The sequence below is a fragment of the Fimicolochytrium jonesii genome, assembly GCF_025526975.1.
Source record: "Fimicolochytrium jonesii strain JEL569 chromosome Unknown EV422scaffold_26, whole genome shotgun sequence".
NCBI classification, from domain to species: Eukaryota; Fungi; Chytridiomycota; class Chytridiomycetes; order Spizellomycetales; family Powellomycetaceae; genus Fimicolochytrium; species Fimicolochytrium jonesii.
The window spans coordinates 302,380-325,595 of NW_026515693.1; the positions used below are offsets into that span (position 1 = coordinate 302,380).

A 23,216-nucleotide genomic window follows, 5' to 3' on the forward strand; every position below is an offset into this window, starting at 1 on the left:
CCTGTTTCTCACCCCCTTTCTCCCTTTTATATCCACCACCGCACTGAACAAGCTCGATCGCCAGCCCCACTCCACCAACCCTCAAAAATGGAATCATCCCTCCGCTCCCTCCGCACAGCCCTCGAAAAAGCCTCAAAAGACCTCGACTTTCTATCCGCAAACCTAGACGCGGACTTCACTGCTGCTACTGTCATCCAACAGCAGCAGCCGGGACGAAGGCGATCAAAGACGACTGGGAACGAAAAGGGGAGGAAGGTTGCTACTCCGCCTGTGTTGCTGAGGAGATTGGACGCGTACGTTCCGGGGTGGGATGAGAGGGTTGTGGGATGATCTTGGGTGGGATCCTGTAGGCCCGAAGCGAGCATCGGTCCTTTTTCTTTGCAAGCGGACGCTAGCGACGCATTCGTTTGACGTGGTTCGCGAGGAGGCTGAGGAAAGCCCACTAATGTATGCCGGATCCCCTCTCCCCTCTTTCTCCCTTCAGGTTAGAAAAAGCCGTGAAGAAACTACGTGTAGAAGCCGCCGAGGTCGCCCAGGCCAAAGCTGTAAGTCCCTACCCTTAAGAGTCAACATACGAACATGTTATATTCAATTTATTCCTACAGGCATTCGCAGCAGAAGCCCTCCTCAAAATAACCGAAAACAAAGCACTGTTGGACCAGCTTTCTTTTGGTGCACAGGTCGAGGTAATTTTTACTCGGTAAGGGGAACCATGCATGGAACCCATGTGTTTTCTTACGCCGTTACTCCGATTTTTCGATAGCCTGACGACGAAACAGCTGGATCAGTTGAGCGGTTCGAGCAAATGGCCGCGGTGTATGCGCAGGGTAGATAGATAGGTGGGGCGCGGATGCGGGGTCGTTCGCGGTCTTGGTTGGAATGGGGATTACGGTTTGAGATCCAGGGATGCCTTCCATCGGAAGGTAAACCACACCCTCGGTCCATCTCACACAACAACAAACGCACTCAATCTTTGTACTGTACTCTCTGCAGGTCGGAGGGTCCGTCATCCTACATGTATATAGAAAGGGCTAAATGTGTGACAGACAAACGAGGGCGTATATAAATGAAGGGTGGTGTTATTTTATCTATGCACAAGGAGGTTTCATGGGTCGCTGCGCTAGAGAAGTGGTGTGTCACTAGGCTGGGACTAGATTCATATAAACTGTGGGTGGGGTGTTGGGATGGGAAGGGTTGAGAGTGTGGTCCGAGTTTAACGCCTTTCCATGTTGGAGGCGATGTCTAATATGGGATAGGAGAGATTAATATCGATATTCCAAACCCGTTTTGCAGAGTATCAAGATCCATTGTCCTTACCTTCATACTTGTTGATGTTCCTGATGAACCAGTCTCCGACACGGCGTCCGGGCTTGCTCTCCGCAATGTAGATCAAGTCCTGAATCACACGGTCATCGTCAGCAAAGGGAGATCACGCCAGTCAATCGCTCGAAACCAGCAATCACGCACCTGCTTCAAGTAAAAGTCCAAATCCGTAGTAGGTCCAAACTCTCCCTCCAGCACGCTCCCAGACTCGTACCGCCGTTGCCTCGTCTTATGCTTAAACACCAACAACTGAGTGCGCACATCATCCACAGGCAAGTCCAAGAACGCCGCCAGCTTCTCCACTCCAAGCGTGGTGTACAGCTTCAAGAACGATCGAATGGTAGGCACCATCAGCTGGGTGCGCACCTCCGCAATGAAAACGCGCAACTGGTGACGCTGGGGCTCGGCATTAGAGTTGGTGGCAACGTCGTAGTCCGGGGGCACTGGGGAAATGAACTTGGGGCAGGCAAAGTTGAACAGCTCCTCGAAGATGGGGAGACCCTCTTCGCCCTTCTGCATCTTGATAGACTGCTCGCCGTACTTTTCCCTCATGGCGGTGTGAACGTTCTCGTCGACGCGTTGCGGGGACAGGGCGACGGACATGGCGAGGAGGGCGTACATCTGCTCGGATTTTTTGGAGATGGCGTCGAATTGGTACGAGCGGGTGTGGTACTGCTTTGTCCGGGAGACAAAGAGCAGGATGTGCGCGAAGGCTTTGATGGCGTCCGAGTACCGGCGCATCATCATGTAGGCGAACCCGACGTAGTAGTAAGTCGTGACGTGGCACGCCGTGACGCGCGCAAAGAGACCCTTCTTGTTCAACTCGACGTTCTCCATCGTCTTCAGGGCCAGCACGTAGTCGCCCAACAGGCAGTGAACGCGGAGGAGACCGATGATGGAGAAGTAGCCCAGTAACCGGTACAGCGGGCGGGATCCAAACTCGCCGGCGGCCTCCATCATGTCGCCGCCGTTCTTGCTGACAAGCAGCTGCTCGTTGATGCGCGACTTTTGGATCAGGGAGTACAGGACGTTCAAGACGTTGTGCACGTTCCACACGTCCGGGCGTTCCTTCAACAGCTCAATTTCGACCTCGCTCTTCGATTGGACTTTGCTGCGGTAGATGCAGAAGGCCTGGAACTGGTAGATGAACTCGTCTATGATGTCCCACAACCACTGGTTGGGGAGCTCGAGGTCGCTGGGTTCCGCGGACGAGTTGAGGATGTAGTTGAAGAGATCGCAGTAGTTGCTGTAGGATCCGATGCGGTCTTCGATGGTGGGAGTCAGCTTCGAGTAGATGTGCCTGTAGTACAGCTCGCGGTAGAGAATCAGGAAAACAGGATCTACAATCGGTGACACTCGGTTTAGCCTTTTGTTCGCCCCAATTTTCCAAGCCCTCCAAGGAGGCTGCAACCCTCTCTTCACCAACTAACCCTCATCAACAAGAGTAGCGACCGCATCCGGCTCAGGCCAGTGGCTCTTCGGGAAGAACTTCTCCGTCAGTTTGTTCCAGCCATTCTCATAGATAGCGTGCAGATCCCACGTGTTCCTCTCAGTCACATTCCGGTGGAAGTGGATAATGAAGTTGCGAACAACATCGGGGATCTGGACCTCCTGCTGAGTGAAGTTGGCGTTCTGACTGTCGGGGCTGTAGTCGAGCTCTTCGTCGGCAAACTCGTCGCCGGTGTAGACCGTCGGAAGCTCGACTTCCTCGGCGCGGACTTCGTCCTGAATTGCGAAAATGAGTAGATCAGTTTACTGAGCGGCGGCTGGTCCGGTAGGGTGTACAGCGACATACCTCGTCGTAAGGTTCCTGGTATGACATGGCTGCCTGTTTCACCGCCGTTGCTGTGAGGAAACGAGGGTAATGGGATATTCAGCGTTGCCCAGTTTTTCTGCGGTATGTCCATCCAGCGATTCTTGTCCACATTGAATTACGGTCACGTGCACTCGCGGTTTATATACGAACCAACGCCTGAGTTCGACTGAACGGACACCTCATCACCGTTCAGACCCGACTAGACATACCTTCGAGTCCACTGCTGCGTCAGAAAGCTGCATCGGAGGTGAGTGGCCTTTCAGTACACGCATCTTGACTGAATGCTCCTGAGATTGGACGGAAGATGTTCTCTAGCGCGCGTGGACGCAGTTCGACAATCCCATGTGCACTTGTCCGATCTGGAGACTCACCTCCTGGCCAGACCGCCTTCGCATTATGCGAAGGTCGCGGAACTGCTAGCGGGCCGTGCTTGGTTGTAACGAGATTGGCACCGATTATCTCTGTGATGCATTGTTGCGCAGAGCGGACGCCTCGCTCTGACTTTTTCTTTCCATCCAACTTCTATGCCCTTTGCGTACGAGCAAAACTGGATTCCAGGACGCCTTGCCTTGGTGTGATTTTCTTTTTCGGTATGTTCGTCATCTCTAATACTGTTGATAACTCCTCGACAGATGATGCAGACACATCTCCCTGGATGGAAGGCAAAAGAGGCTCGCCGGATGGGTGGCAAGTCGGGTTTGAGCACGGGGACGCCGAATGGAAAGTCTAAGTGTACCCACGAGACACCGTACCATCTTCGCGACGGTCTCCGTGAAGCGCCAATGATGAAGCGTCAATGAACAAGTGTGCATGTACTGTATTCTACTGTATGCAACCCTCTATTCCATCGTTGACCGTGCCATGGCCCATGGTGCATGCAGTATGTGAAGCCCCGCGTGAGATGCGCGGCGTGACGCAGACGCGTTGCGTTTTCCGCTTTTCCCTTTTTTATGCAGCCCTTGCCGAAGTGGCCCTTGCGGTTGCACTTAACGCATCTCTAAATATAAGGCCAGCAAGATATACTATTGCCCGCAGTAAGCTACCGGCCCTTTGAGCAGTCCAACCATGACCGCCGCTACTCCAACGCAGCAGCCGATCTATATCAACGATGCGGTCAACTCGGTCGTCGCCGCCGACGTTTTGGAGGACATGGTGGGGCAGGACGTCTCCCGCGTCCTTATCATCTACACTGGAGGCACTATCGGAATGAAGAACACACCTGAGCACGGCTACCGACCCGAACCCGGCTATCTCTCGAAGACACTGGCGCAAATGGTGCGCTTCCACGACCCAATTGGGTTCGCAGCGCAAACCTCGGGGCGGGGCGGGAACTTGGATAGCGAGGCGTCCCAATATCCTTTGACGAATGCGGTTAATGTGCCCCTACGACTGCCGCGGGCGGATGGCAAAGTCTCGGCAAGCGGGGATCATGCCAACCATCCAATCATTAATGGGACGCCGGTGGTGAGAGTGAGGAAACCGGCTTTAATTACGCCGCCTTCGCTTTATGGGAAACGGATCAGATATTCCATTCTGGAGTATGAGCCGCTTCTCGATAGGTCCGTCGAATGCGTTTGGGGGGTGCGCCCTGACTGGCGGGGCGTCACGAAAGGAGAGCTCACAACTGTGCCCCTTCAGTTCAAACATGGTCATGAACGACTGGGTGAAGATCGCCACCGACATCGAGGTCAACTACACATTGTTTGACGCATTCATAGTGCTCCATGGGACCGACACCATGGCTTTCACGGCTAGCGCGTTGAGCTTCATGCTCGAGAATCTTGGAAAGACGGTGATCCTGAGCGGGTCTCAGGTACCACCACCGGCTTTGCAGCCCTATTGTAGGAACTGGACTAATGCGTGAAAATAGGTGCCGCTATCCGAACTTCGTAACGACGCCGTCGACAACGTACTTGGGGCTCTGACGATTGCTGGTAACGTGCCATCCCCTCCTTCGGCTTGCCCTTTATATGGCCTTACTGACCCAGCTGCGTCACTTTCGTGCAGGGCACTTTGTGATTCCGGAAGTCGGGCTCTTCTTCAATAACAAGTTCTACAGAGGCAACCGATCCTCGAAAGTTGATGCGGTAGACTTCAACGCGTTCGATTCTCCAAATCTACGGCCGTTAGTGAATGTGGGGATCAACATCGGTAAGGCTGTCCTCCGCTAGCCACGGACCTTCAATAAAGTTGGCGTGATCTGATCTGACCGGCTGCGTCGCAGATGTGTCATGGGAGGATGTCCTAAGGCCTACAGCCATCGCCAGATTCCAAGCGCACAAAGTAATGGAACCGTCCGTAGCCACCCTCCGGTTGTTTCCCGGCATCACGGAAGCCACTGTCAGGGCTTTCCTGTCGCCGCCCATCAAGGGTGTTGTCTTGGAGACGTATGTTTGATGCATTTGCGACGTCGCGATCAAATGTCCGTGGACTCATGGATCTGCTCCCAGCTACGGATCTGGCAACGCACCAAACAACCGACAGGATATTCTGACAGCGTTCAGGGAAGCAAGTGATCGAGGAGTAGTCATAGTCAACTGGTGAGTGCCTTGCTCTTCCGAATCCTTCGAGTACCGGGGACGTTCGGTTGATTGTCTGATGTCAGTCATTAGCACGCAGGTTGGTCGTCAAATGGATACTTTTTGCTGCGGATGGGGTCATTGAGTCTAAATGGGTCGCATGCAGTGCAAGCGAGGACTGGTAACAGATCTGTACGCCACGGGAAAAGCGCTTCTACAAGTTGGGGTAGTTCCGGGTAGGTTGGTCGTTTGTCTTTTGCATATGAAAGCGGTTCACGACTGATGCACTGTTGTATTCGCAGGAGCGGACATGACGCCAGAGGTACATTATCAGAAAATTCCATTCCTTACAGTCCCGCGTTCTGACAATTCATCAACTTCCAGTGCGCACTAACCAAACTCAGTTACCTCCTCGGCAAACACTACACCCCCCACGAATGCCGCAACCTCATCCGCCGCAACCTCCGCGGCGAACTGACAGTCCTCTCCCGCAGACAACGCTTCACCTACCAACAAGGCGCGCAAGGGCTCGTCCATTCCGTCATGTCCCTGCTGGGCGTCGTGCCTCCCTCGGTGGTGAAGAACGAGGATGCCAATGACAAGGCGAAGGAACCGGACGCGAATCTGCCGGCGGTTGAGAAAACGCTCGTGCCGATTCTGATGTGCCAGGCGGCGAAGATTGGGGATATTGAGGGGTTGCAGTCGTTGATTGAGGATTATTATCCGTTGATTAATCATGGGGATTATGATGGGCGGGTGAGTCGTCTGGCATCGCTGGACCTCCTTTGTGACGTGCCGGGGGTTGAGTGCCTACCGCTAACACCGTATGTACATAGACACCACTACACATCGCCTGCAGTGAGAACCAAAAAGCCAGTGTAGAATTTCTGCTCCTCCACGGTGCCAACGTGCATCTCCGCGATCGCTTCGGGCATTCTGCGCTCTGGGACGCCGTGAGATCACGCCGCCCGGCGATCGCGAAACTGTTGAGGGAGGCGGGTGCGCATTTCTCGGAAGAGGAGTTGGAGGAGGCTGCTGCGAAGTTGTTCAGGTGGGTGTCGTTTTGTCTCGATGGTTGGATATGTGGTTGGGAACCGGGGTAGATTTCCGATTGCTGCTGCGGTCCCTTTCCGGTTTGGCTCATTGGATTCGTTCATCTCTGCAGTGCGGTGCTGAAGGATGATCTAGAGCTATTCAAATTCTTTGTCGGCGCTGGAGCGGACCTCAACAAACCTGTTCATGACGGAAGAACGTCGCTGCATATGGTACGTCGAACAAGATCCTTTTTGACCGTAGCCGCGTAGGTCAACCATCGACATCGGCTGAAACACATCCGCGCCCCATTCACAGGTCTGTCGCGCAAAACGAACCCCCATCCTAAACTACATCATCGACCACGCCGTCGAAGTCGCCCAGAAAAACACCCTCGCCTTCTCCGACGACCGCGCCACCCCACCCATCACCACCGACTCCCCAACAGCACCCATAGCCACACAATCACCACCCTCCCCCAAACTCAAACGCCCACCAACCCCAATCACCCCAACCTGGCACCGTCCCGCATCCCCACTCTCCGCTCACCCCACCCGCAACAACTCCAACGGGGCAACAACACCCGCCAACGCTCTCCCCCCTACACGCGACGTGCCGCCGTCGTGGGTGGAGGTACTCCTGGACCCGGTGGATGATTGGGGCGCCACGCCGCTCGAGGAGGCGCGCGAGGCGGGCGAGGAGGGGAAGGAGATTGTGAGACTGTTGAGTGAGGGGATGGAGAGGGTGAAGGCGGTTAGGGCCGGTGCGGTGAAGGTAGATGGTGTCAGTGCGTAAGATTAGATTTCGTTGGTATCGTGTGGGAGGTTTCATCTTGCTGCCTGTGACTCCCCAATGCCGGTGTATTTATTAGCGGATTGCATGCCTTGCGTACATAGCTTGTGCAGATGGGAACACATTAGATATATGCTGACATTTACATATCACTTTGACGATGCATTGATTGGCGGGTAACATATTAGCATATGCAGCTCAAAGCATCAAGGACCTTTCTTTGCCATCTCTATCAGCTTCTTTGGCCAGATTGGGGCGTCAGGCGCTACTGAACTTATCGCATCAAGACTCAAGACAGGATTTCGTCAGTGACACGGCCACGAGGAGGAAACGGATTACTAGTTAAAAGCTGTTGAAGTCCTTTCTACAGGGGCTGACTGTGATAGGGACAGTACGCGCAAGTCCTCAGTGGGAGTCTTCTATGCACTAAACGAGAACGAACTGCAATGATACGCCGGATCCTCGTTACGGTCCCAGTAAACAGGGTGACGTGAAGAGCCACGACGGGGGCCTGAAGGGCCGGCCCTGAGGGAAGGTCTTAGGATGTGTTAGTCGTTCAATCATGCGCCAGTGTTTCCGAAAAGGTGCCAGTAGCGTAGGCTCCTCAGTTGCGATGAAGCCACTCCATATGTGCGTAAATCGGTGGCAGAACCTTAATCACGTCTTGCAGTGCAGTGGCCTCCTAATCGATTTGGAGGAAAGGACCACTCCATTTCGATTCGATCTCGTCCGGATAGTCGCCTGCCCAAACTTGCAGGTCGATGTCAATGTAACCGGACACCGCCGCTCACTCCAATTCCTTCAGTGTCTTACCATGCACTTGTTTGTTATAGACCGGAAACTTTCCGGCGGTTCCTGCTGAAAGCAAAGCGCCGCAAGCCATTTTCTCACGAAAGGGGTCCTCCTCTGCTCTGGCTTGCGGAACGCCCTTGCCAAGGTAGCCTCGTAAACGGACACTAAAGACCCACCGTCAATCATGGCGGGAACGAACTGTGACAATATGCACCACACTTCGAGGTTCGTGAAGCGACCATCCAGCTGTGGACTTATCCGCAGATCAGGACACCGGCCCAGCAATACACGCAGGGATCGATTCCGCTTAACCGATATTGATTCTCCATCGTTCTCATGGCGCTTTTCAACTCATTTAGAGCGAGCCTCGACGCCGCATATTCGATCGTGTCCCTGATTGCATTGGGATAGTGTGCGGAGAGTAGAGCATCTTTCGCGGCTCTACTCCTTGGACGGTGTTCACGGCCTGCCGATTTATCTGATCCGGCGGATCGCTGACCTCCGGTGCGCGATCTGCTCGACCTTCCGTTTCGGCCTTCATGGTGGCGATGTCCGCTTCCAGGATTTCGATCTCAGTGCCCTGAGATTCACTGTGTCGGCAAGTCACTGCATTTGCTCTCTGAGGTGCGCATGACTGCGTCTGCCAGTAGGTTCGCACGCTTCGCTGGATGCGTCTACTCCTTGTTACTCGGACATCGGTCATCGGCTAACGTCGCTGCGGTATGATTCAGGCCGGACGACGACTGGTTCGACCGCCACAGCTGGTCGCTTCTCTCGGTGCGCCATCCTTCACGTCCGTAGCAAGCATTGGGAAAGTCGAGCCCTGTTCCCACGGCCCCAGGAAAATCGGACTGCGAATCGGACTTGATGCGAATCGGACTTTGCACATGAGGCTTGAGCTGCGACAGCGAGAAGAATTTTCGACATCAGAGCTGATTTTTGGCGGACGCCTGTGAATGCACAAAGAAGCGCTCTTGTCCGGAAATCACCAAACTTCTTTGCTACTATGTACAGCATGTATGGCTACCAAAACTATCAAGAGCTACGCCGTTTCTTTCGTTTTTCTTTCCATAGCACAGGCGGGTGAGGGTACATATGCACACCGCTATCTTGAATGCAACAAATCGAACTTGAGATACTCTTCGCTTCCCCGGCGCTGTGAAGGCGCTAATTTTCGCTACCAGTGCGGGTAATTCTCGCAACACCGCAATCCCGCACAACGAGATAACCTCCCCCAAATCAACTTCCCTTACGTTTGGCGAGATAGCGGATTCGTGATTTCAATCAGTATATAATCCCCACGGTACAGCTGCGTGTTCAGCCAGACTTGATTCGATCATGGGTGGCGACGAACCCACGCAATTCGGACGCTCCGACAGGATCCTTTGCATAATCCACTTGGCATAGGAAGCATAACTGCTTCTCGCAGATGAGATAGATTCGCACTGCGGTATGGGTGCAGATGACCAAGTACGCATCCGCGACGATCGCCATCGCGAAGCGATAGTATGGATCGCACGCAGCTTCTGCACCTTCGATCCAGCTGCTGCGGCTTGAACGAACGGGGAAACGCAATAACTGCGAGACGGACCCGTCGCTAACGTCCATCACTTGCACGAGGCCTAGGTCCGAGTCTACGCCCGAGAAGAAGGCGAGATTTCCGCTGCTGCAGGAGGGAGGATTTTCTGAGGACCACGAGTTTGTCACATGATGGAAGGGACGTTACTGCTCTGGCGGGGGTACGTTCCAGGGGGGGTTTTTCGCAAACCATTGCTTCTGACGAGTGTGTTTGCTGATGCAAGATACGAAGGATGAGAATTCGTCGGGATAGTCATAGTCGTCCGTGTGATAGTCGGCCGTTCCATGCGGTCCATAGATGAGAAGGCGCTCCTCGGTTTGAACTACCATCTCTATTGTGCCGTCAACGAAGTCGAGGGATCGCCGGTCGGCCGTGGCGATGGGCCCGGATTCTTCTTGTTCGGCATCATTGAGTATCTTGTCACCATTCCTTACGACGCCGAAGTGACCCCTATCCGCCAAAGGGAAAATAAGAATGCCATGGGAGTGCAGATCAAGATCTTTGATCCAGTACCCAGTGCGAAGGTTGAACAACCGCAACTCGTCATTTCTGCCCGGCGCAATGAAATGGTGCCCCGATATCACCCCCTTTGCCGCCATAATGGGCAAGTCCCATTCGAACTCCCGCATCACCTTGATTGTCCACAGGTGCTTGTAAGGAGCTTGGGCACTCCAAACGATATAGAAAGAAGGAAGTACGATTGTCAGTGCGAGTGAGAGAGAGGGAGTGCGAGTCCGATCACTGCATTCCGATGTCTTTGTCTGATCATGAAAGCGTGGGCCTGTGAACAACGCTGCATCCAAGTCCGCGGGAGCAGGATCCTGGCCCTCGATAACCATGACAATATACGTGTCGCTGGCGGCGAAAGAAAGACTGCTTGCGTACAACCCCATATTGTCAAGGAGTTGCGTTTTCTGCGCCGCCAGCCTCCGCTCCATCAAGTTGACAGGACCGCCTGGAACATAGGTGATGACTCGATCGCGATCTTGAAACACTACGACGTATCGAGTCGCGTATTCATCAACGTCCGGCCAGACGTCCACCAGCCGGCTTCGTACTTGTACCGGCGACTTTTCCGACCACCTGCCCAGAAAAAGCTCGGCCCCAACGGCATGTCGATACCAGTTGCACGGGGGGTCGAAGAACGGCAGCTCGTACTGCTTTTCTAGGCGGTCGACCTGCGCTGCCGGGATGCGCGGTGCGCCGACGCTAGGAGTGAGGTATCCAAGGGTACCCGCATCAGGCGAGGGACCAGCCGGCGGGACCGTCGAAGAGCTATCGAAAACTCTTCGCCAGAGCAAGTCGTCGTCCTTGAGCAAGTGGTGGAGCGCGCGGGAAGCAAGGCTCAGACGACGAACAGAGGCTGCGTCGAGGTGGTCGGCTATGAACAGCGCGCAAACCGACACGACGTCAATAATAGTCGGATTGGCGGTTCCGCCACTCCGAAGCGTGACTAGCAGGCGCTCGTCTCTCGCAAGTTGTGGTTCCACGGACATATTTTGTTCTAGTGGACGTAGGGATGCTGTGGTGTTGGAAAAGTGACCGGAAAGCACTTGTCCTTTCCCAAGGGTGACTGCTTGGGCGTTCGGGCTCAGGCAAAAACCGAGTTCGAGCTGACTGTAAGGCGATCGTTCCTCGCAACTGATATTTTGTATGTTTATGAGTGCTGGCGCAAAAGAAGGGTTCACATCGCAGGCTTCGACCCGCTGTCGTCCCTTGCAATTGATAATTGTTTGGATATGAGTGCTGGAGCACACGAGGGCTCGCGGCGCACGCTTCGACCCTCTTTTAGTCCTTTTCGTCCGTTGCCTGCGGTTTTGGCTCTTTAGCGAGTAGATGGGAATTCGAAGTTGCCGAAATGCCAGTCGGCCCGGCCCCCGCAGAATGTTTCAAGCCCGTCTCTTTGACGGGTTTCGACAGCGCGTCTCTCAACAGGAGAACACGCCCAGTTGTTGAGCTTTTCACTCGGTCTGCGACTCGCACTTTCCGTAAAAGCTGATTTGCGATCGCGATTGACATGACATCGTGAAGGCAACCAACTTCCATCTCATCGCAGGCCGATGCCGCTCTCGCCCCAGGCGACCGGATCCTCCCTCGATGTGGAACATTTCCTCGTGAGGTTCGGAGGACCGGGTGAGCCGCCACTCCCCTCCTACGAAGACTTTCACACCAACTACATGGCCAAGAACCGTCTTTGCGTCTTCTCATATCCGCTTGAACCCGCGTTTACCGAGTGGACGCTTGAGGACGCCGAGTCCGAGGGCGTGCAGGATGCGGTAGCAGGGCGGCGAGGAACGCGGCGACCGAACTATGATCTCTTAGCACGGCGGTACGGGGACATAGAGGTTCAGCCAGCCGGCACCACCCCATCAACATTCCGCCACTTCCTCCATGGTATGCAAAACGGCGAGCAAATCTACCTCCGCGACTGGCATCTCGTCTCCCATCTCCGCTCCACCGGAAACCATCAAAAACCGTACACAACACCCCTCTGGTTCAAAGACGACTGGCTCAACGCATTCCTCGACAGCGAGAACACGGACCCAGCTTCGCGTAGCGACGACTACCGCTTCGTCTACATGGGCGCCTCAGGCACATCCACTTTGTTACACGTCGATGTCTTCAACAGCTACTCATGGTCAGCCAACATCTGCGGGACGAAGAAATGGACGTTTTTCCCGCCGGAGCAGACTCGGTACCTCACCAACGCGAGGGGGGAGACCATCACGGATCTGCGGGATGTGACACCCGACGAGCATCCACAGTACTTTGAAAACGCGACACCGGTTGTGATCCATCAGCATGCAGGGGAATTGATCTTCGTCCCCTCCAGCTGGTGGCACCAGGTTGAGAACATCGGGGAGACGATGTCGATCAACCATAATTGGTGCAATGCGACCAACTTGCCAAACATCTTTGAGAACCTGGCATCGGATTTGGCGTACATTCGGGAAGCTATCGCGGAGCATAGGGAGCAGATGGGCGAGAGGGAGTGGGGTGAGCATTGTCAGTTGATGTTGAAGGCGAATAATGCGGGGTTTGGGTATCGGATGCTCGGGCGGTTTTGGAGGTTCCATGCTCGGCGCTTGCTGGGTTTGATTGGACGGGGGACTGGCGATGGAGAGCTGGATGAGCACGCGAGTGATACTGATAGTGCCCCGTGGTTGAAACCCAAGCTCTTGATCGAGTCGTTGGCGGTGTTGAACGACGTCTGGCAGCTTTGGACAAGGGACGAATGGGTCCTATCCATACTCGAAGACGAGGATGCTGCACTGTCCGAACACATGCAAACAATACTGGCTCCCACCGTCGCTTCTTAGGTTAGCACATAGACTTTAGAATAGGCGACTTGCAATATACCATGGTTCTTTCTAGCATCGAAAATCAAGTCTGACCCAAAACATCGAATTCAATCAGCGATGATGCGTGGACGAATGGATTGGACGAGACACTGTTCTAGCACGTAGCAAAGAATGAACTCCCTACATCATTCACTACCACTCTACAATGCAAGTTTTTCGTGTGATGTACAGCTAAAGAACACGCTTCCCTCTGCAGCCAAATGCTATCTAAGACCTATGTAAACCCATCTCAAGCAACAACGGCCTCAGCACCCGCCACCGCCAACTTTCCCTTCTCCGTACCCGCCAGCAGATCATACAAAACCTTCGGGGCGCGGCGTTTGGCGCCGAGCGCGTCCTCGCAGGCGTGCGCGAGGCGGAGGAGGGTTGCTTCGTCCCACCTAGTGTGTTTTGTAGAGGGAAAGAGTTGAGACGTCGGGATAATAGGTGAATTGCGTTGGGATGAAGGCACACGGGGGGTGGAACGACAGAAGGGACATTGGTTAGTCACCGGAACCTGCCGCTGATATCAACGGCAAAAACGCGTACCATTTAGCCTGGAACTGCAACCCAATAGGCAATTCGGCGCTGGAGTCGCCTCGCGGATCGGCCGGGCCGTATCCAACGGGGACGGTGACGGCGGGGATGCCGAGCAGGTTTGCAATGACTTTAAGGGGTCGAGCGAGAGTAACCGTTCAGTCCACAAAAGCCACCCAGTTTTCTCAAACCATCACAGAAGTTTGCACTGTCATCCCACTTACAAATAAACCGCATAGCCTTCCCACTCGTCGTATAATCGCTGAACCCAGCAGCGGCTTTGACGACGGCGGGCGGGATGTACGGCGCGGTGATCCCCGTCGACGGCGTTGCGATCACGTCCACTTTCGCAAAGATCTCGCGGAGGGAGGCGATGCCGCGCGTTTTGGCGCGCGCGGCTTGGATGTAGTCCTATGAGGGGGCGGGTGCGTTAAGTGTTTTCGAGCACCCATAGCACAATGATACCACAACGGCGCGATTCAACTGTAGTAGCTTACAGTCGAAGTCAGCTGCGACTCAAACACCGCCAACCCCGTTCGTGTAGGATACGAGAACCCACTACGAGGGAATCCGCTCGTCGAAGCAAGCATCTCGCACGCGATCGTATCGCTGTGTGCGACTCGGAGGAGTTCTAGGTCCGGGATGGGCACCTCGATGATCTCGGCTCCTCGTGTTCTGTGATTGCACGCCAAGTAGAGATGTTGAATGCGTCAGGGGTACATCAAAGGCATTCTCGCATTTGGACAACTTACACAAGCTCAGCAAGCATCTCTCGGCACGCCTTGACAATCGCCGGGTCGGCATCCTCAAAGTACGGCGTGTAGACGCCAATCTTCAGGCCCTTCAGCGACGAAACTTCAGCGAAACCTTTCAGATGTGCGACAGGTTGCCGAATCGTGTTGACGTCCTATGTGCGTTCCTTATGTCAGCGAACTATGCTGGCAGTGGCGCGAACGTGGAGGGACCTTTTGAAAGCTCACCTCAGAATCGGGTCCGGCCATGAGGGCGTACTAGATGCAAGATGGACTCGTTTGTGAGATCTCTGGCCGTAAGTTTTCCAGATCTTGACATTGATGCGCGTCGGGAACTCACCCCAATAGCAAGATCAGCGGCAGTCGCCGCGATAGGCCCAGCAACGGCAACGGTCGGAGCTAGCGGGAACGCGCCCGTCTCGCTGATCCGACCCGTAGTGGGTTTGAGACCGAACAGGCCACAGTACGCGGCAGGGATCCGGATCGAGCCTCCTCCATCTGTATTCGATCGTCGTGAGTTCAACCCCCGGCCTACATTTTATCTTGCACACGTTTCCACACCCCCGTCACTCACCGCACCCAACAGCAATGGGACACAACCCCGCAGCGACAGCCGCCGCGGACCCACCCGACGACCCCCCCGGGAAATGGTGCACATTATACGGGTTCCGCGCGGTGCCCGTCGTCGGATTACAGTTCGTCACGTCCAGTCCGATTTCATGCATGTTGGCCTTGCCGATGATTAGCGCGCCGGCTTGTCGGAGTTTTGAGATGCAGAAGGCGTCGCGGGTTGGGTTGATGGATATTATGGACGTTCCCACGTCTGTGAATGTGAGGTGGTTAGAGGCGTTGATGTTTTGGTGATGGAATGAATGCGTGCTTTGTGGGTTGGGCTTGGTACGTACTGGTTTCGTAGGGAAGGGTGTCGAGTTCATCTTTCACCGCTGCGGAGGTTATGATGCACAGTCAGGATATCTTCCCGCTTCGCACTCTCGACCACTATTCTGAGTTTGAACGGGAGTCCTGGATCCACATACCGACAGGGACACCATCCAGAACTGACAACGTTTTGCCCGCGGCATGTCGCTCTTGAGAAGCTGCATGTACAATTTCGAGTCAGCCCAAAAAGTCCGCTCCGCCGCCCCAGCCGGTGAGTAGCACAACACGAGACGTTACCACGAGCTTGCTCCAAAACATCTTCCCGCTGCGACTTGATGATGGCCAGCAGCGGCAACCCGTTTGCGTCGTCATTGCTCGCCTCGATGGCTTTGAGGACCGCTTCGGCGACCTGGCGCATTCGGTCAAACGTTTGCTCGCATCAGGCACACTTCCCACAAGAGGCTTCCTCATCCACCCGTCACACATGATAACTTCAACAGCATCAACCAGCCAAACCCACCTCAATAACCGACACCCCCCTCTCATAAGCCCTCACAAAATCCCCCACAGACCTAAACACCCTCCCCCCCACCCTCACACCCCCCGCAGGGGCGGCAACGTCCCTCAACCCCTTCTCCCCAATCTCGTCCTCCTCCTCCCCCTCATACTCAACCAACGGATAATAAGTCGGCGCGTCCAACAGGTGCTTGTCGCGCAGGTAGAAGAGGTTACTGTCGCGCGCGATTTTGCGGGCGATGCCGAAGGAGCCGAGGTATTCGATCAGGTGGGTTAGGAGGCGGAGGGGGAGGCCTGAGACTGAGGCTGCGGGGGTTGGGAGGGATAGGTTAGGCTGCCGTTCTTTGAGGGTTGGGGAGCCCTGCCTGGGCCCCGGCAAAAGAGAATCATTCCTCTCCCTTCGAGACTTACGACTTTTGAACGAATGGATGAAATAGCCGCCTCCCTCGGGTGTGATCTATAACGGAAAAAAAATCGTCCCAAGATGAGAAGAAGTGCCGTCAATTTACGTGCCGACAGAAAGTGACAGAAACTAACCTCGTTTGAGGCGGGCATGTCCGAGTCTTTCTGCCCTGGACTGGTATTGACTATATATTGTCTAGGTGCTTACTGCCTGTGTCTGCGTCCGGGGATGGCGGCACGAGGGTTTATATACGCAGCGCACGAGGCTTTTGCCACGGGCGCAACGGGCAGAGAAAAGTTGGGAGGTGGTGACAGCGTGACCCCGCACGAGCCCGCGGCCTTTCTTACGCGGCCTCCTCCTTTGATATCCCACACAGAGAGCTGAGAGAAGTCGTTATGGAGGAGGCTTCGGCCTCGGGAATACCACCACAGGCACCTCAGTGTTCTACGCACTTGTCGCCGTAAAGTGTTTGGTTTGCTTATAGTGTTTGGTTTTTGGTTGTATGATTTACACAGAAAATGAGGATGGCGACAGAGAGAGGGTTGGAGAGATACCAGAATGATACCACAAGTGCCTCATCGAACGACCATCAAAAGCTTATACAGATCGCCTCTACATTCAAAGCACACCAGCACTGCCCAGCTCCTTGAACCCTTGCGTGCAACGAGCAATCATCCCCTTCTCGGCCTCCCTAATAAACACACGCGGGTCGTAGTACTTCTTGTTGGGCTTGTCCTCGCCTTCGGGGTTACCGATCTGGGTCTGGAGGTAGGCCTTCTTGGACTCGTAGAACTTGCGCAGACCGTCCCAGTAGGCCCATTGGGTGTCTGTGTCGATGTTCATCTGCGTAAATTGCGAGAGAAAGGATAATTTAGTATGACCAAGATGTGATGGAGTTTCATGGAGAGCAAGGACATACCTTGATGACACCGAATCCGACGGCAGTCTTGATTTCCTGAGCGGTAGATCCAGATCCACCGTGGAAGACGAACCACACGGGCTTGTCGCTCTTCGCCTTGAGCTGCTCCTTGACGTGAGCCTGGTGCTTGCCCAACAACTCAGGGTGAAGCTTGACGTTTCCGGGCTTGTAGACACCGTGGACGTTTCCGAAAGCGGCGGCGATGGTGAAGAAGTCGGTGATCTCGGTGAACTCGCGGTAGATGTCCCAGATGTCCTCGGGTTGGGTGTAGAGGGAGTTGTTGTCCACGTCCTCGTTGTTGACACCGTCTTCCTCGCCACCGGTGATTCCAATCTCCATCTCCAAGAGGCAGTTGATGGCGTGCATGCGCTTGAGGTACTTTTTGCAGGTCTGGATGTTTTCCTCCTTGGACTCCTCGCTCAGGTCCAACATGTGCGAAGAGAACAGTGGCTCGCCGTGAGTTTTGAAGTAAGCCTCGTCAGCCTCGAGCATGCCGTCGAACCAAGGCAGAAGCTTGTGCGCGCAGTGGTCGCTGTGGACTAATTATTACGAGATTGAAATTGTAAGTAAACAAGTAGGCGATGAGATGACGATCGTTGGGATGTCCATGAAATGGACGTTGGGATGGAAGGATACGCTGCTCGCTCCGCACGCGAAGGCGTTCGCCCTGGTCGACCTCGCTAACGCTCGTGTTCCCATCGCAAACCATGGCTCGCCTAGGTCTCGCCAGCCTCAAGCAACCCTGCGCCTCGCTTCGCTCGTCGCGGTCTGACTCCCTTGCGCGAATCAACGCTGCTCGCTATCGCTCGCTGGTTCAGATACTCACTAACAACGGGAATGCCGTAGGACTTCGCAACAGTCCTGATATAATGGGCTCCAGCCACAGATCCCAGAATACTGGCTTCCTGGTTCTTGTTCTCCAATCCCTTCCCAGCAAAGAAAGCGCCACCACCGTTCGAGAACTGAATAATGACAGGCGATTTCGCATCCCTTGCAGCCTCAAGCGCAGCGTTAACGGTGGAGGTGGAGGTGCAGTTGAAGGCGGGGATGGCGAAACCGTGGTCGCGGGCGTAGTTCAAGAGTTTCCTAAAAAAAGAAAGGGAGTGGGAGAGTTAGATGGGATGCGTTTTGAACAGTGTGAGATCGGGAGGTTGGGGTGAGAGATCCTTCTCCTACCTGAGGTTGTCGCCAGTGACGACACCAGCGGGAACGACGGAGAGAAGACCGGCCATGTTTTGGCTATGAGTGTTTTGAGAAGGGGGGGTTGAGTGTGTTGTGGGTAGTGGGATAGATGGAGGGGGGTTGTTCTCAGCGAGCGAGCAGGAAGGAAGGCTTGTTTTATGAGAGCGTCCCAAGCCCTAGTAATGATCGATGTCTCCTTTCCTGCGTGAATCGATGATGCTCGCAGCGGTGAGTCACGCGGACGCGTCTCTCGTGCGCTTGCCCCTCCCGCAGACTCCCGCCCCGGCTTCTTCCGACATTGACAGGCCGGCGGACTTTGACGGCATTCACTTTCCTACCTGGGCCTGAATCATCATCCTTTGCGAGATACCTTATTGCCGTCGTCGTTGATTCCTGGCATGGCACAAATGTAGCAGTTCGCAGTTGCTGTGCTTCGTCCATGCGCTGCCACGGGCGTTGTCCTATCTTTAAAATTTACGTTCACATATTTCGCCCATTTCACGACCCTTCGCGCATCCACGTCTGTTCCGGTCATCGCTCGCGATATCGCACCTGCGAAAGCTTTTTGGTAGCCCCACCTTTTCCATCCCTACTTCTTCCTCGATTATTATGTCCTTCTTGGGTCACACATCCGCATCTGTCGACGACATACCGCTGCCTCGTTGGGAATTCACGCTGGCAATTGTTTCTGGCAAACGCTCGTCTACGTTCATCCCTACATCTGTCTCGGGGTTTGTCCTCTTGGAACCTTTCCGCAGTCAGCGTTCGCTGTATCCTCGTCTCAACGAGTGGGGCAATGTTGCCAAGCTCCATGTACTGCCAAGATGCTTCCGTGACTAACACACCCACATTGGCCCCGAACGGACTTCTTTTTGCTAGGGGATGGCCATTTTCCTTCTTCGATCTCGCTGATTGTGTCTCAGATTCTCAGAGTCATTGAATGTAGCTCTGCCCGAAAGCTGTTTTTATTGTTTTGCAAGCCTGATATTCGATAGGTTTGCAACTTTTTGAACTTCAACTCCTTTTGCCTTCCGGCTTCCGGATTGTCGATGCTTGGTAAAAGGATTAGAAGACGGTCGTTTGCCGTAGTCGGCGGTTCGCATGTCGCGTACGGCGCACTCTGAGTTAATGATTATACCTATCTCTTTGGTGTGTGACACGAGTCGACCTACTCCTCTCACATTGTCCCGCCGCGTGCGTCGCTCCTCAATGCATTTTCCACCGGATATGGTCGTGGTTCCATCTTCCATCTCGAAAGCATTTCGTTTCATTTCCCGCATGGCTTATGCAATCAACGCAACCGCGGGGTCTCCTATGTACCTCGCGAGCCTGCCATGAAATTCGCTAAAAAAACGTGTTGACATCCTCTTTCAACTGTGCGCCTTTAATCCGATTACCAATGGAAGCCGGTTGCATGTCGCCTCAGATCTGGCGCGCGTTTTGACGAGTGGTTGTATCTGAGCGGAAACTCAATTTGTGCGGGGGCTTTGCAGTTCGCCAACGTGGGATGCCGGAAAGTGATAGCGATGGAACTCCTTGACTTCTACACTAATGTAGCATTGTTGTGGAGGACGCTATATATGTAGCTGCCATCTAGTAGGATGACGATGTGGGATCTTTATGTGTAGCCGACAAAAGGGAGGGTTGGGAGAAGGAAATGAGCGCCCTTTTCAAACGCGCCAGGTGGAAGTCCAGTTGCCGTCTGGTTATGTCATCAGGTTGAAAGCGCGGCGTGTACGTAAGCAGCGACTTACGACGGCAATAAGCGGGCGGAGCACCATGCGAATTAATTTGGGAGGTTAAACACGGTGTTCGAACGGGTCGCAACAGTTCGCGAGTGTTCGTTTGATGACGGGAGCCCTGTCGCCCTCCTCCTGTAAGTTCTCACCCCCTCCCTCCGGAAAACTCTTTTGGGCCCACCCAAGCATCCCCCCCCACAAGCACTTCCCGCCGTCTCAGCCGCTTCTCTCTGTCTATCTATTCATTCGTCGCACGCTACCCACTCGCTGCCCTCACTCGCTGCCAGAACCCATACCCGCCGCCCGCTTCCTCCTGCCCGGCCCGTCCTCTCCCGTCCTCTCCAGCTAGTGCATTCCTCGGTGTCGCACCGCACTCGCAAGTCACCGGGCACTCAGAGACCATATATACCTACCTCCTTCCCCAACGTTGTTGTTCGGCCCGCTGGAACCCCTCTCGCACGCTGCTGCCACATACATAGCAGCCGCAAACCGTCCTTGCACTCCCGTCTCCGTTCTCGAAAATTGGGGACGTCGCAACTCCCCAGCGACGAAAGCAAGCGTGGGATCCCACTCACCTGTCCGCAACAATGCTGGTTGAAGCAGGTATGCATATGGCCCACGTTCCCTTCACCACCTGTGTATGACGCTTGTTGCTAAACGCCCACTCAATTCACCTCAACCCACCCTCTCAACTACAGACACCAAACACGGCGACCGCAACGCCCAAGCGTTCCAACTACCCGTCTTTGACTCCTCAGACGAGCAGGACCCGCCCATAGTCGACACCGAAGACGAGGATGAGGTCACTCGCTGTGTCTGCGAGCGTGTCGGTATGTTAACCCATACACTCCCACTTCGCAGGTCATGCACTCTTCCCTTGTCTCTTCCATTCTGACTCTCAATACGACTCCAACGCTTTAGACTCATTTGGTGTCATGGTGCAGTGCGAGGACTGTCTTGTATGGCAGCACTGTGAGTGCATGCATGTCAACCCGAAACGGCTGCCGAAACACTACTTTTGTGAGGAATGCAAGCCTGGGAATCATCCTAACTTTGAGTGAGTATTTTGAGCATGGAGGAGAGTCGTGGAGTGAGGGAGAGCGACCGCACGAAGAGCCACATTGCGTCAAAGGCGCAATACTCCCCTAACCACGACACCTAGCGAGCAGCAGCGAGCGTCAGATCTTTTGCGTCCGAAGCGAGCACCACATTGCGCCAAAGGCGCAAGACTCTCCTCACCTACGTGTTTGTTGCTGGTTGTTTGATGGTTGATGGCTTGATGAAGGTTGATGATGGGTTGATGGGCTGCTGAAGGTGGATGGGTTGATGGTTGATGGTCAATGATCAATGGGTTGATGATGGATGGTTCATGGTCGATGATGATTGGGTTGATGGTTGACGTTCCATGTTTGATGGTTAATAGTGCCATAAAAGCCGCCCACCAAGCAGCCCGCGAGTCACCACCAGAGCCAGTCGTCAACGTCTCCGGCAAACGACGAAGCACCATGAACAGCCGAGAAGCAGCACAACCGTACAGCGAGCTCTTGTTACTGAAACCGGGAAGCACTGTGCCGGCGGAACAACAACAACACGCGGGCACCCTGTTTTCTGGACCTGAACGACCTCGCCGACGGAGTTCGGCTGATGTTGTGAACTACAGTGGATCGCGAATGCTAAGACGGCCATCGAGTAGTCTTGCTAAACCTGAGGGCAAGGAGATTGGTAAGTAGTGGCGATAAGTCGCGGAATTGAAAGTGAATTATCGATGTGTGCTGATGCATGGCTCCCGATGTTCCTCCAGATATGGCACCCAAATCCCAGTCCCCAACAAGTCTCTACAGCGTGGAAGAAAAGTCGTCCAGCAAGAACGGCAAGCGGAAACGAAAAAGCAGCGGCAACGTCGCTCTGCAAGACACGACCAGCCATAAGCGCCGAAACGATACCTCCGACGAATTCGTATACCCCGCCCGGCCCGAGAGCGGTTCTGGGAGACAAGACACGGCAGAAACCACTTCCTCCCGAAAACGGCGAGACGCCCACGACGAGGCTGACGCCGTTCCACCGAAAGGCGGCAAACGCGCAAAGGGAGACTCGGCGAGGAGTCGTGCAAGTGCCAACAGTGCAACCACCGCACCACTACAATCATCGCACACAAAAGTCAACGGAGGCAGCAAGAGCACCCGCTTACCACGAAACGCACAGAACGGGGGGTCGGCAGGTACGTCCTCACGCCGCCAACAAGCCCAAAACGGCCAATCCGCCGCCTCACAAGACCCCGATACCACCCGCACCCACCACCACCACCACCACTCCTCTGCCACCCACTCCTCCACCCACCACGGCGACCAACACCCAGATCGACCCGTCAAGCCACGCATCCCACACGCCAAATCCTCCCTCGGCGAGATGAACAAACGCGTCAAGCATTTGTCGGACTACATCACCCGGCTGCAGATGGTCATGGCCTCGGAAACAAAGGTCGATTCCCTGCTCGTACCTACGAAACCCAAGGTGGTGAACAACAACGATACCCCTACACCCATAACGCCCACGTCCCATTCTACTTCTTCTGCGGATGTGAATGGCCAAAACCGCGCGGACACCAAACCCGCCGCCGCCGCCGCCGTCGACGGCCCAATATCACCCATCAGCCCTGCAAAATCATCATCACCGGCCGACGACCCGAAAACGGACCCATCGGCACCGTTACCGGATGCGATGAAACAGGAAACGAGCGTCCAAATGCTCGATCGGCTGAATCTGTCGTTGATCAAGTTTCAGGAACGGTTTGGGGCGATGCATTCGGGGACGGGGCATTCTAAGCGGTAGGAAAGATCTCCGATGGATTGTGTTGGGCAGGTGTGGATTTGAGGATCCTTGGGGAGACCCTTTTCTTTTCGGGGTGGTTTTGCAGAAGGAGGTTCCGGCCCACCATTGCGGCGTTGCGCACCCATCGCATCCCCCTTGCATAGTTGCATACACATCCCCCCGTCAGCTCACTCGACTCCTGGCTCTGCTTGCTCTGTAAATTTTTTGGGGGGGTCTCAAATGAAACTGAATGAAAAAGGGCCAAAAGTCCGACCGTTTCCACCGTG

The 23,216-nt window shown here is 54.6% G+C and overlaps 7 protein-coding genes across 7 annotated transcripts; 3 read left to right on the forward strand and 4 right to left on the reverse strand.

Annotated features, from left to right (window-relative positions):
* Positions 1 to 1,213: 1,213 nt before the first annotated feature.
* EV422DRAFT_570479 (RNA polymerase I-associated factor PAF67-domain-containing protein) lies at positions 1,214 to 3,145 on the reverse strand (the record flags this gene model as incomplete). Its single annotated transcript, XM_053072879.1, has 5 exons — positions 1,214 to 1,242; positions 1,318 to 1,396; positions 1,468 to 2,663; positions 2,754 to 3,048; positions 3,119 to 3,145. The coding sequence occupies 5 exons, from the start codon at positions 3,143 to 3,145 to the stop codon at positions 1,214 to 1,216; spliced, it is 1,626 nt and encodes a 541-aa protein (XP_052922685.1).
* A 1,059-nt stretch (positions 3,146 to 4,204) lies between these two features.
* Positions 4,205 to 7,485, forward strand: EV422DRAFT_570480 (asparaginase-domain-containing protein; the record flags this gene model as incomplete). The annotated part of the gene is made up of 13 exons (XM_053072880.1): positions 4,205 to 4,698; positions 4,778 to 4,952; positions 5,010 to 5,073; positions 5,147 to 5,290; positions 5,364 to 5,526; positions 5,590 to 5,679; positions 5,752 to 5,758; positions 5,825 to 5,894; positions 5,961 to 5,980; positions 6,043 to 6,414; positions 6,495 to 6,709; positions 6,824 to 6,923; positions 7,009 to 7,485. 13 exons carry the CDS (start codon positions 4,205 to 4,207, stop codon positions 7,483 to 7,485), a joined length of 2,391 nt encoding a protein of 796 aa, XP_052922686.1.
* A 1,144-nt stretch (positions 7,486 to 8,629) lies between these two features.
* On the reverse strand, positions 8,630 to 11,349 carry EV422DRAFT_508789 (uncharacterized protein; the record flags this gene model as incomplete). Its single annotated transcript, XM_053068783.1, has 5 exons — positions 8,630 to 8,864; positions 8,986 to 9,173; positions 9,378 to 9,522; positions 9,629 to 9,940; positions 10,001 to 11,349. 5 exons carry the CDS (start codon positions 11,347 to 11,349, stop codon positions 8,630 to 8,632), a joined length of 2,229 nt encoding a protein of 742 aa, XP_052922687.1.
* A 362-nt stretch (positions 11,350 to 11,711) lies between these two features.
* On the forward strand, positions 11,712 to 13,173 carry EV422DRAFT_508790 (uncharacterized protein; the record flags this gene model as incomplete). Its single annotated transcript, XM_053068784.1, has 2 exons — positions 11,712 to 11,821; positions 11,910 to 13,173. 2 exons carry the CDS (start codon positions 11,712 to 11,714, stop codon positions 13,171 to 13,173), a joined length of 1,374 nt encoding a protein of 457 aa, XP_052922688.1.
* A 271-nt stretch (positions 13,174 to 13,444) lies between these two features.
* On the reverse strand, positions 13,445 to 16,433 carry EV422DRAFT_570483 (Asp-tRNAAsn/Glu-tRNAGln amidotransferase A subunit and related amidase; the record flags this gene model as incomplete). Its single annotated transcript, XM_053072881.1, has 13 exons — positions 13,445 to 13,595; positions 13,744 to 13,861; positions 13,956 to 14,142; positions 14,229 to 14,406; positions 14,484 to 14,638; positions 14,712 to 14,741; positions 14,824 to 14,981; positions 15,058 to 15,306; positions 15,389 to 15,427; positions 15,521 to 15,580; positions 15,660 to 15,771; positions 15,883 to 16,335; positions 16,416 to 16,433. The coding sequence occupies 13 exons, from the start codon at positions 16,431 to 16,433 to the stop codon at positions 13,445 to 13,447; spliced, it is 1,908 nt and encodes a 635-aa protein (XP_052922689.1).
* Positions 16,434 to 16,735: 302 nt separating this feature from the next.
* Positions 16,736 to 18,569, reverse strand: EV422DRAFT_540627 (fructose-bisphosphate aldolase, class II). The gene is made up of 4 exons (XM_053071154.1): positions 18,377 to 18,569; positions 18,027 to 18,286; positions 17,201 to 17,739; positions 16,736 to 17,124 (listed from the first exon to the last, which is right to left on the reverse strand). The coding sequence occupies exons 1-4, from the start codon at positions 18,430 to 18,432 to the stop codon at positions 16,900 to 16,902; spliced, it is 1,080 nt and encodes a 359-aa protein (XP_052922690.1). The 5' UTR covers positions 18,433 to 18,569; the 3' UTR covers positions 16,736 to 16,899.
* Positions 18,570 to 20,293: 1,724 nt separating this feature from the next.
* EV422DRAFT_540630 (uncharacterized protein) lies at positions 20,294 to 23,212 on the forward strand. The gene is made up of 5 exons (XM_053071155.1): positions 20,294 to 20,724; positions 20,820 to 20,951; positions 21,043 to 21,178; positions 21,545 to 21,843; positions 21,923 to 23,212. Exons 1-5 carry the CDS (start codon positions 20,709 to 20,711, stop codon positions 22,948 to 22,950), a joined length of 1,611 nt encoding a protein of 536 aa, XP_052922691.1. The 5' UTR covers positions 20,294 to 20,708; the 3' UTR covers positions 22,951 to 23,212.
* Positions 23,213 to 23,216: the final 4 nt, after the last annotated feature.

Coding starts and splice junctions, on each gene's coding strand:
- EV422DRAFT_540627 (XM_053071154.1), bottom strand. CDS start 18,432: ATGGCCGGTCTTCTCTCCGTCGTTCCCGCTGGTGTCGTCACTGGCGAC. Junction 18,287..18,376: donor GTCACTGGCGACAACCTCAG/GTAGGAGAAGGA, acceptor TTCTTTTTTTAG/GAAACTCTTGAACTACGCCC. Junction 17,740..18,026: donor CTACGGCATTCCCGTTGTTA/GTGAGTATCTGA, acceptor CGTAATAATTAG/TCCACAGCGACCACTGCGCG.
- EV422DRAFT_540630 (XM_053071155.1), top strand. Junction 21,179..21,544: donor GGGAATCATCCTAACTTTGA/GTGAGTATTTTG, acceptor GATGGTTAATAG/TGCCATAAAAGCCGCCCACC. Junction 21,844..21,922: donor ACCTGAGGGCAAGGAGATTG/GTAAGTAGTGGC, acceptor ATGTTCCTCCAG/ATATGGCACCCAAATCCCAG.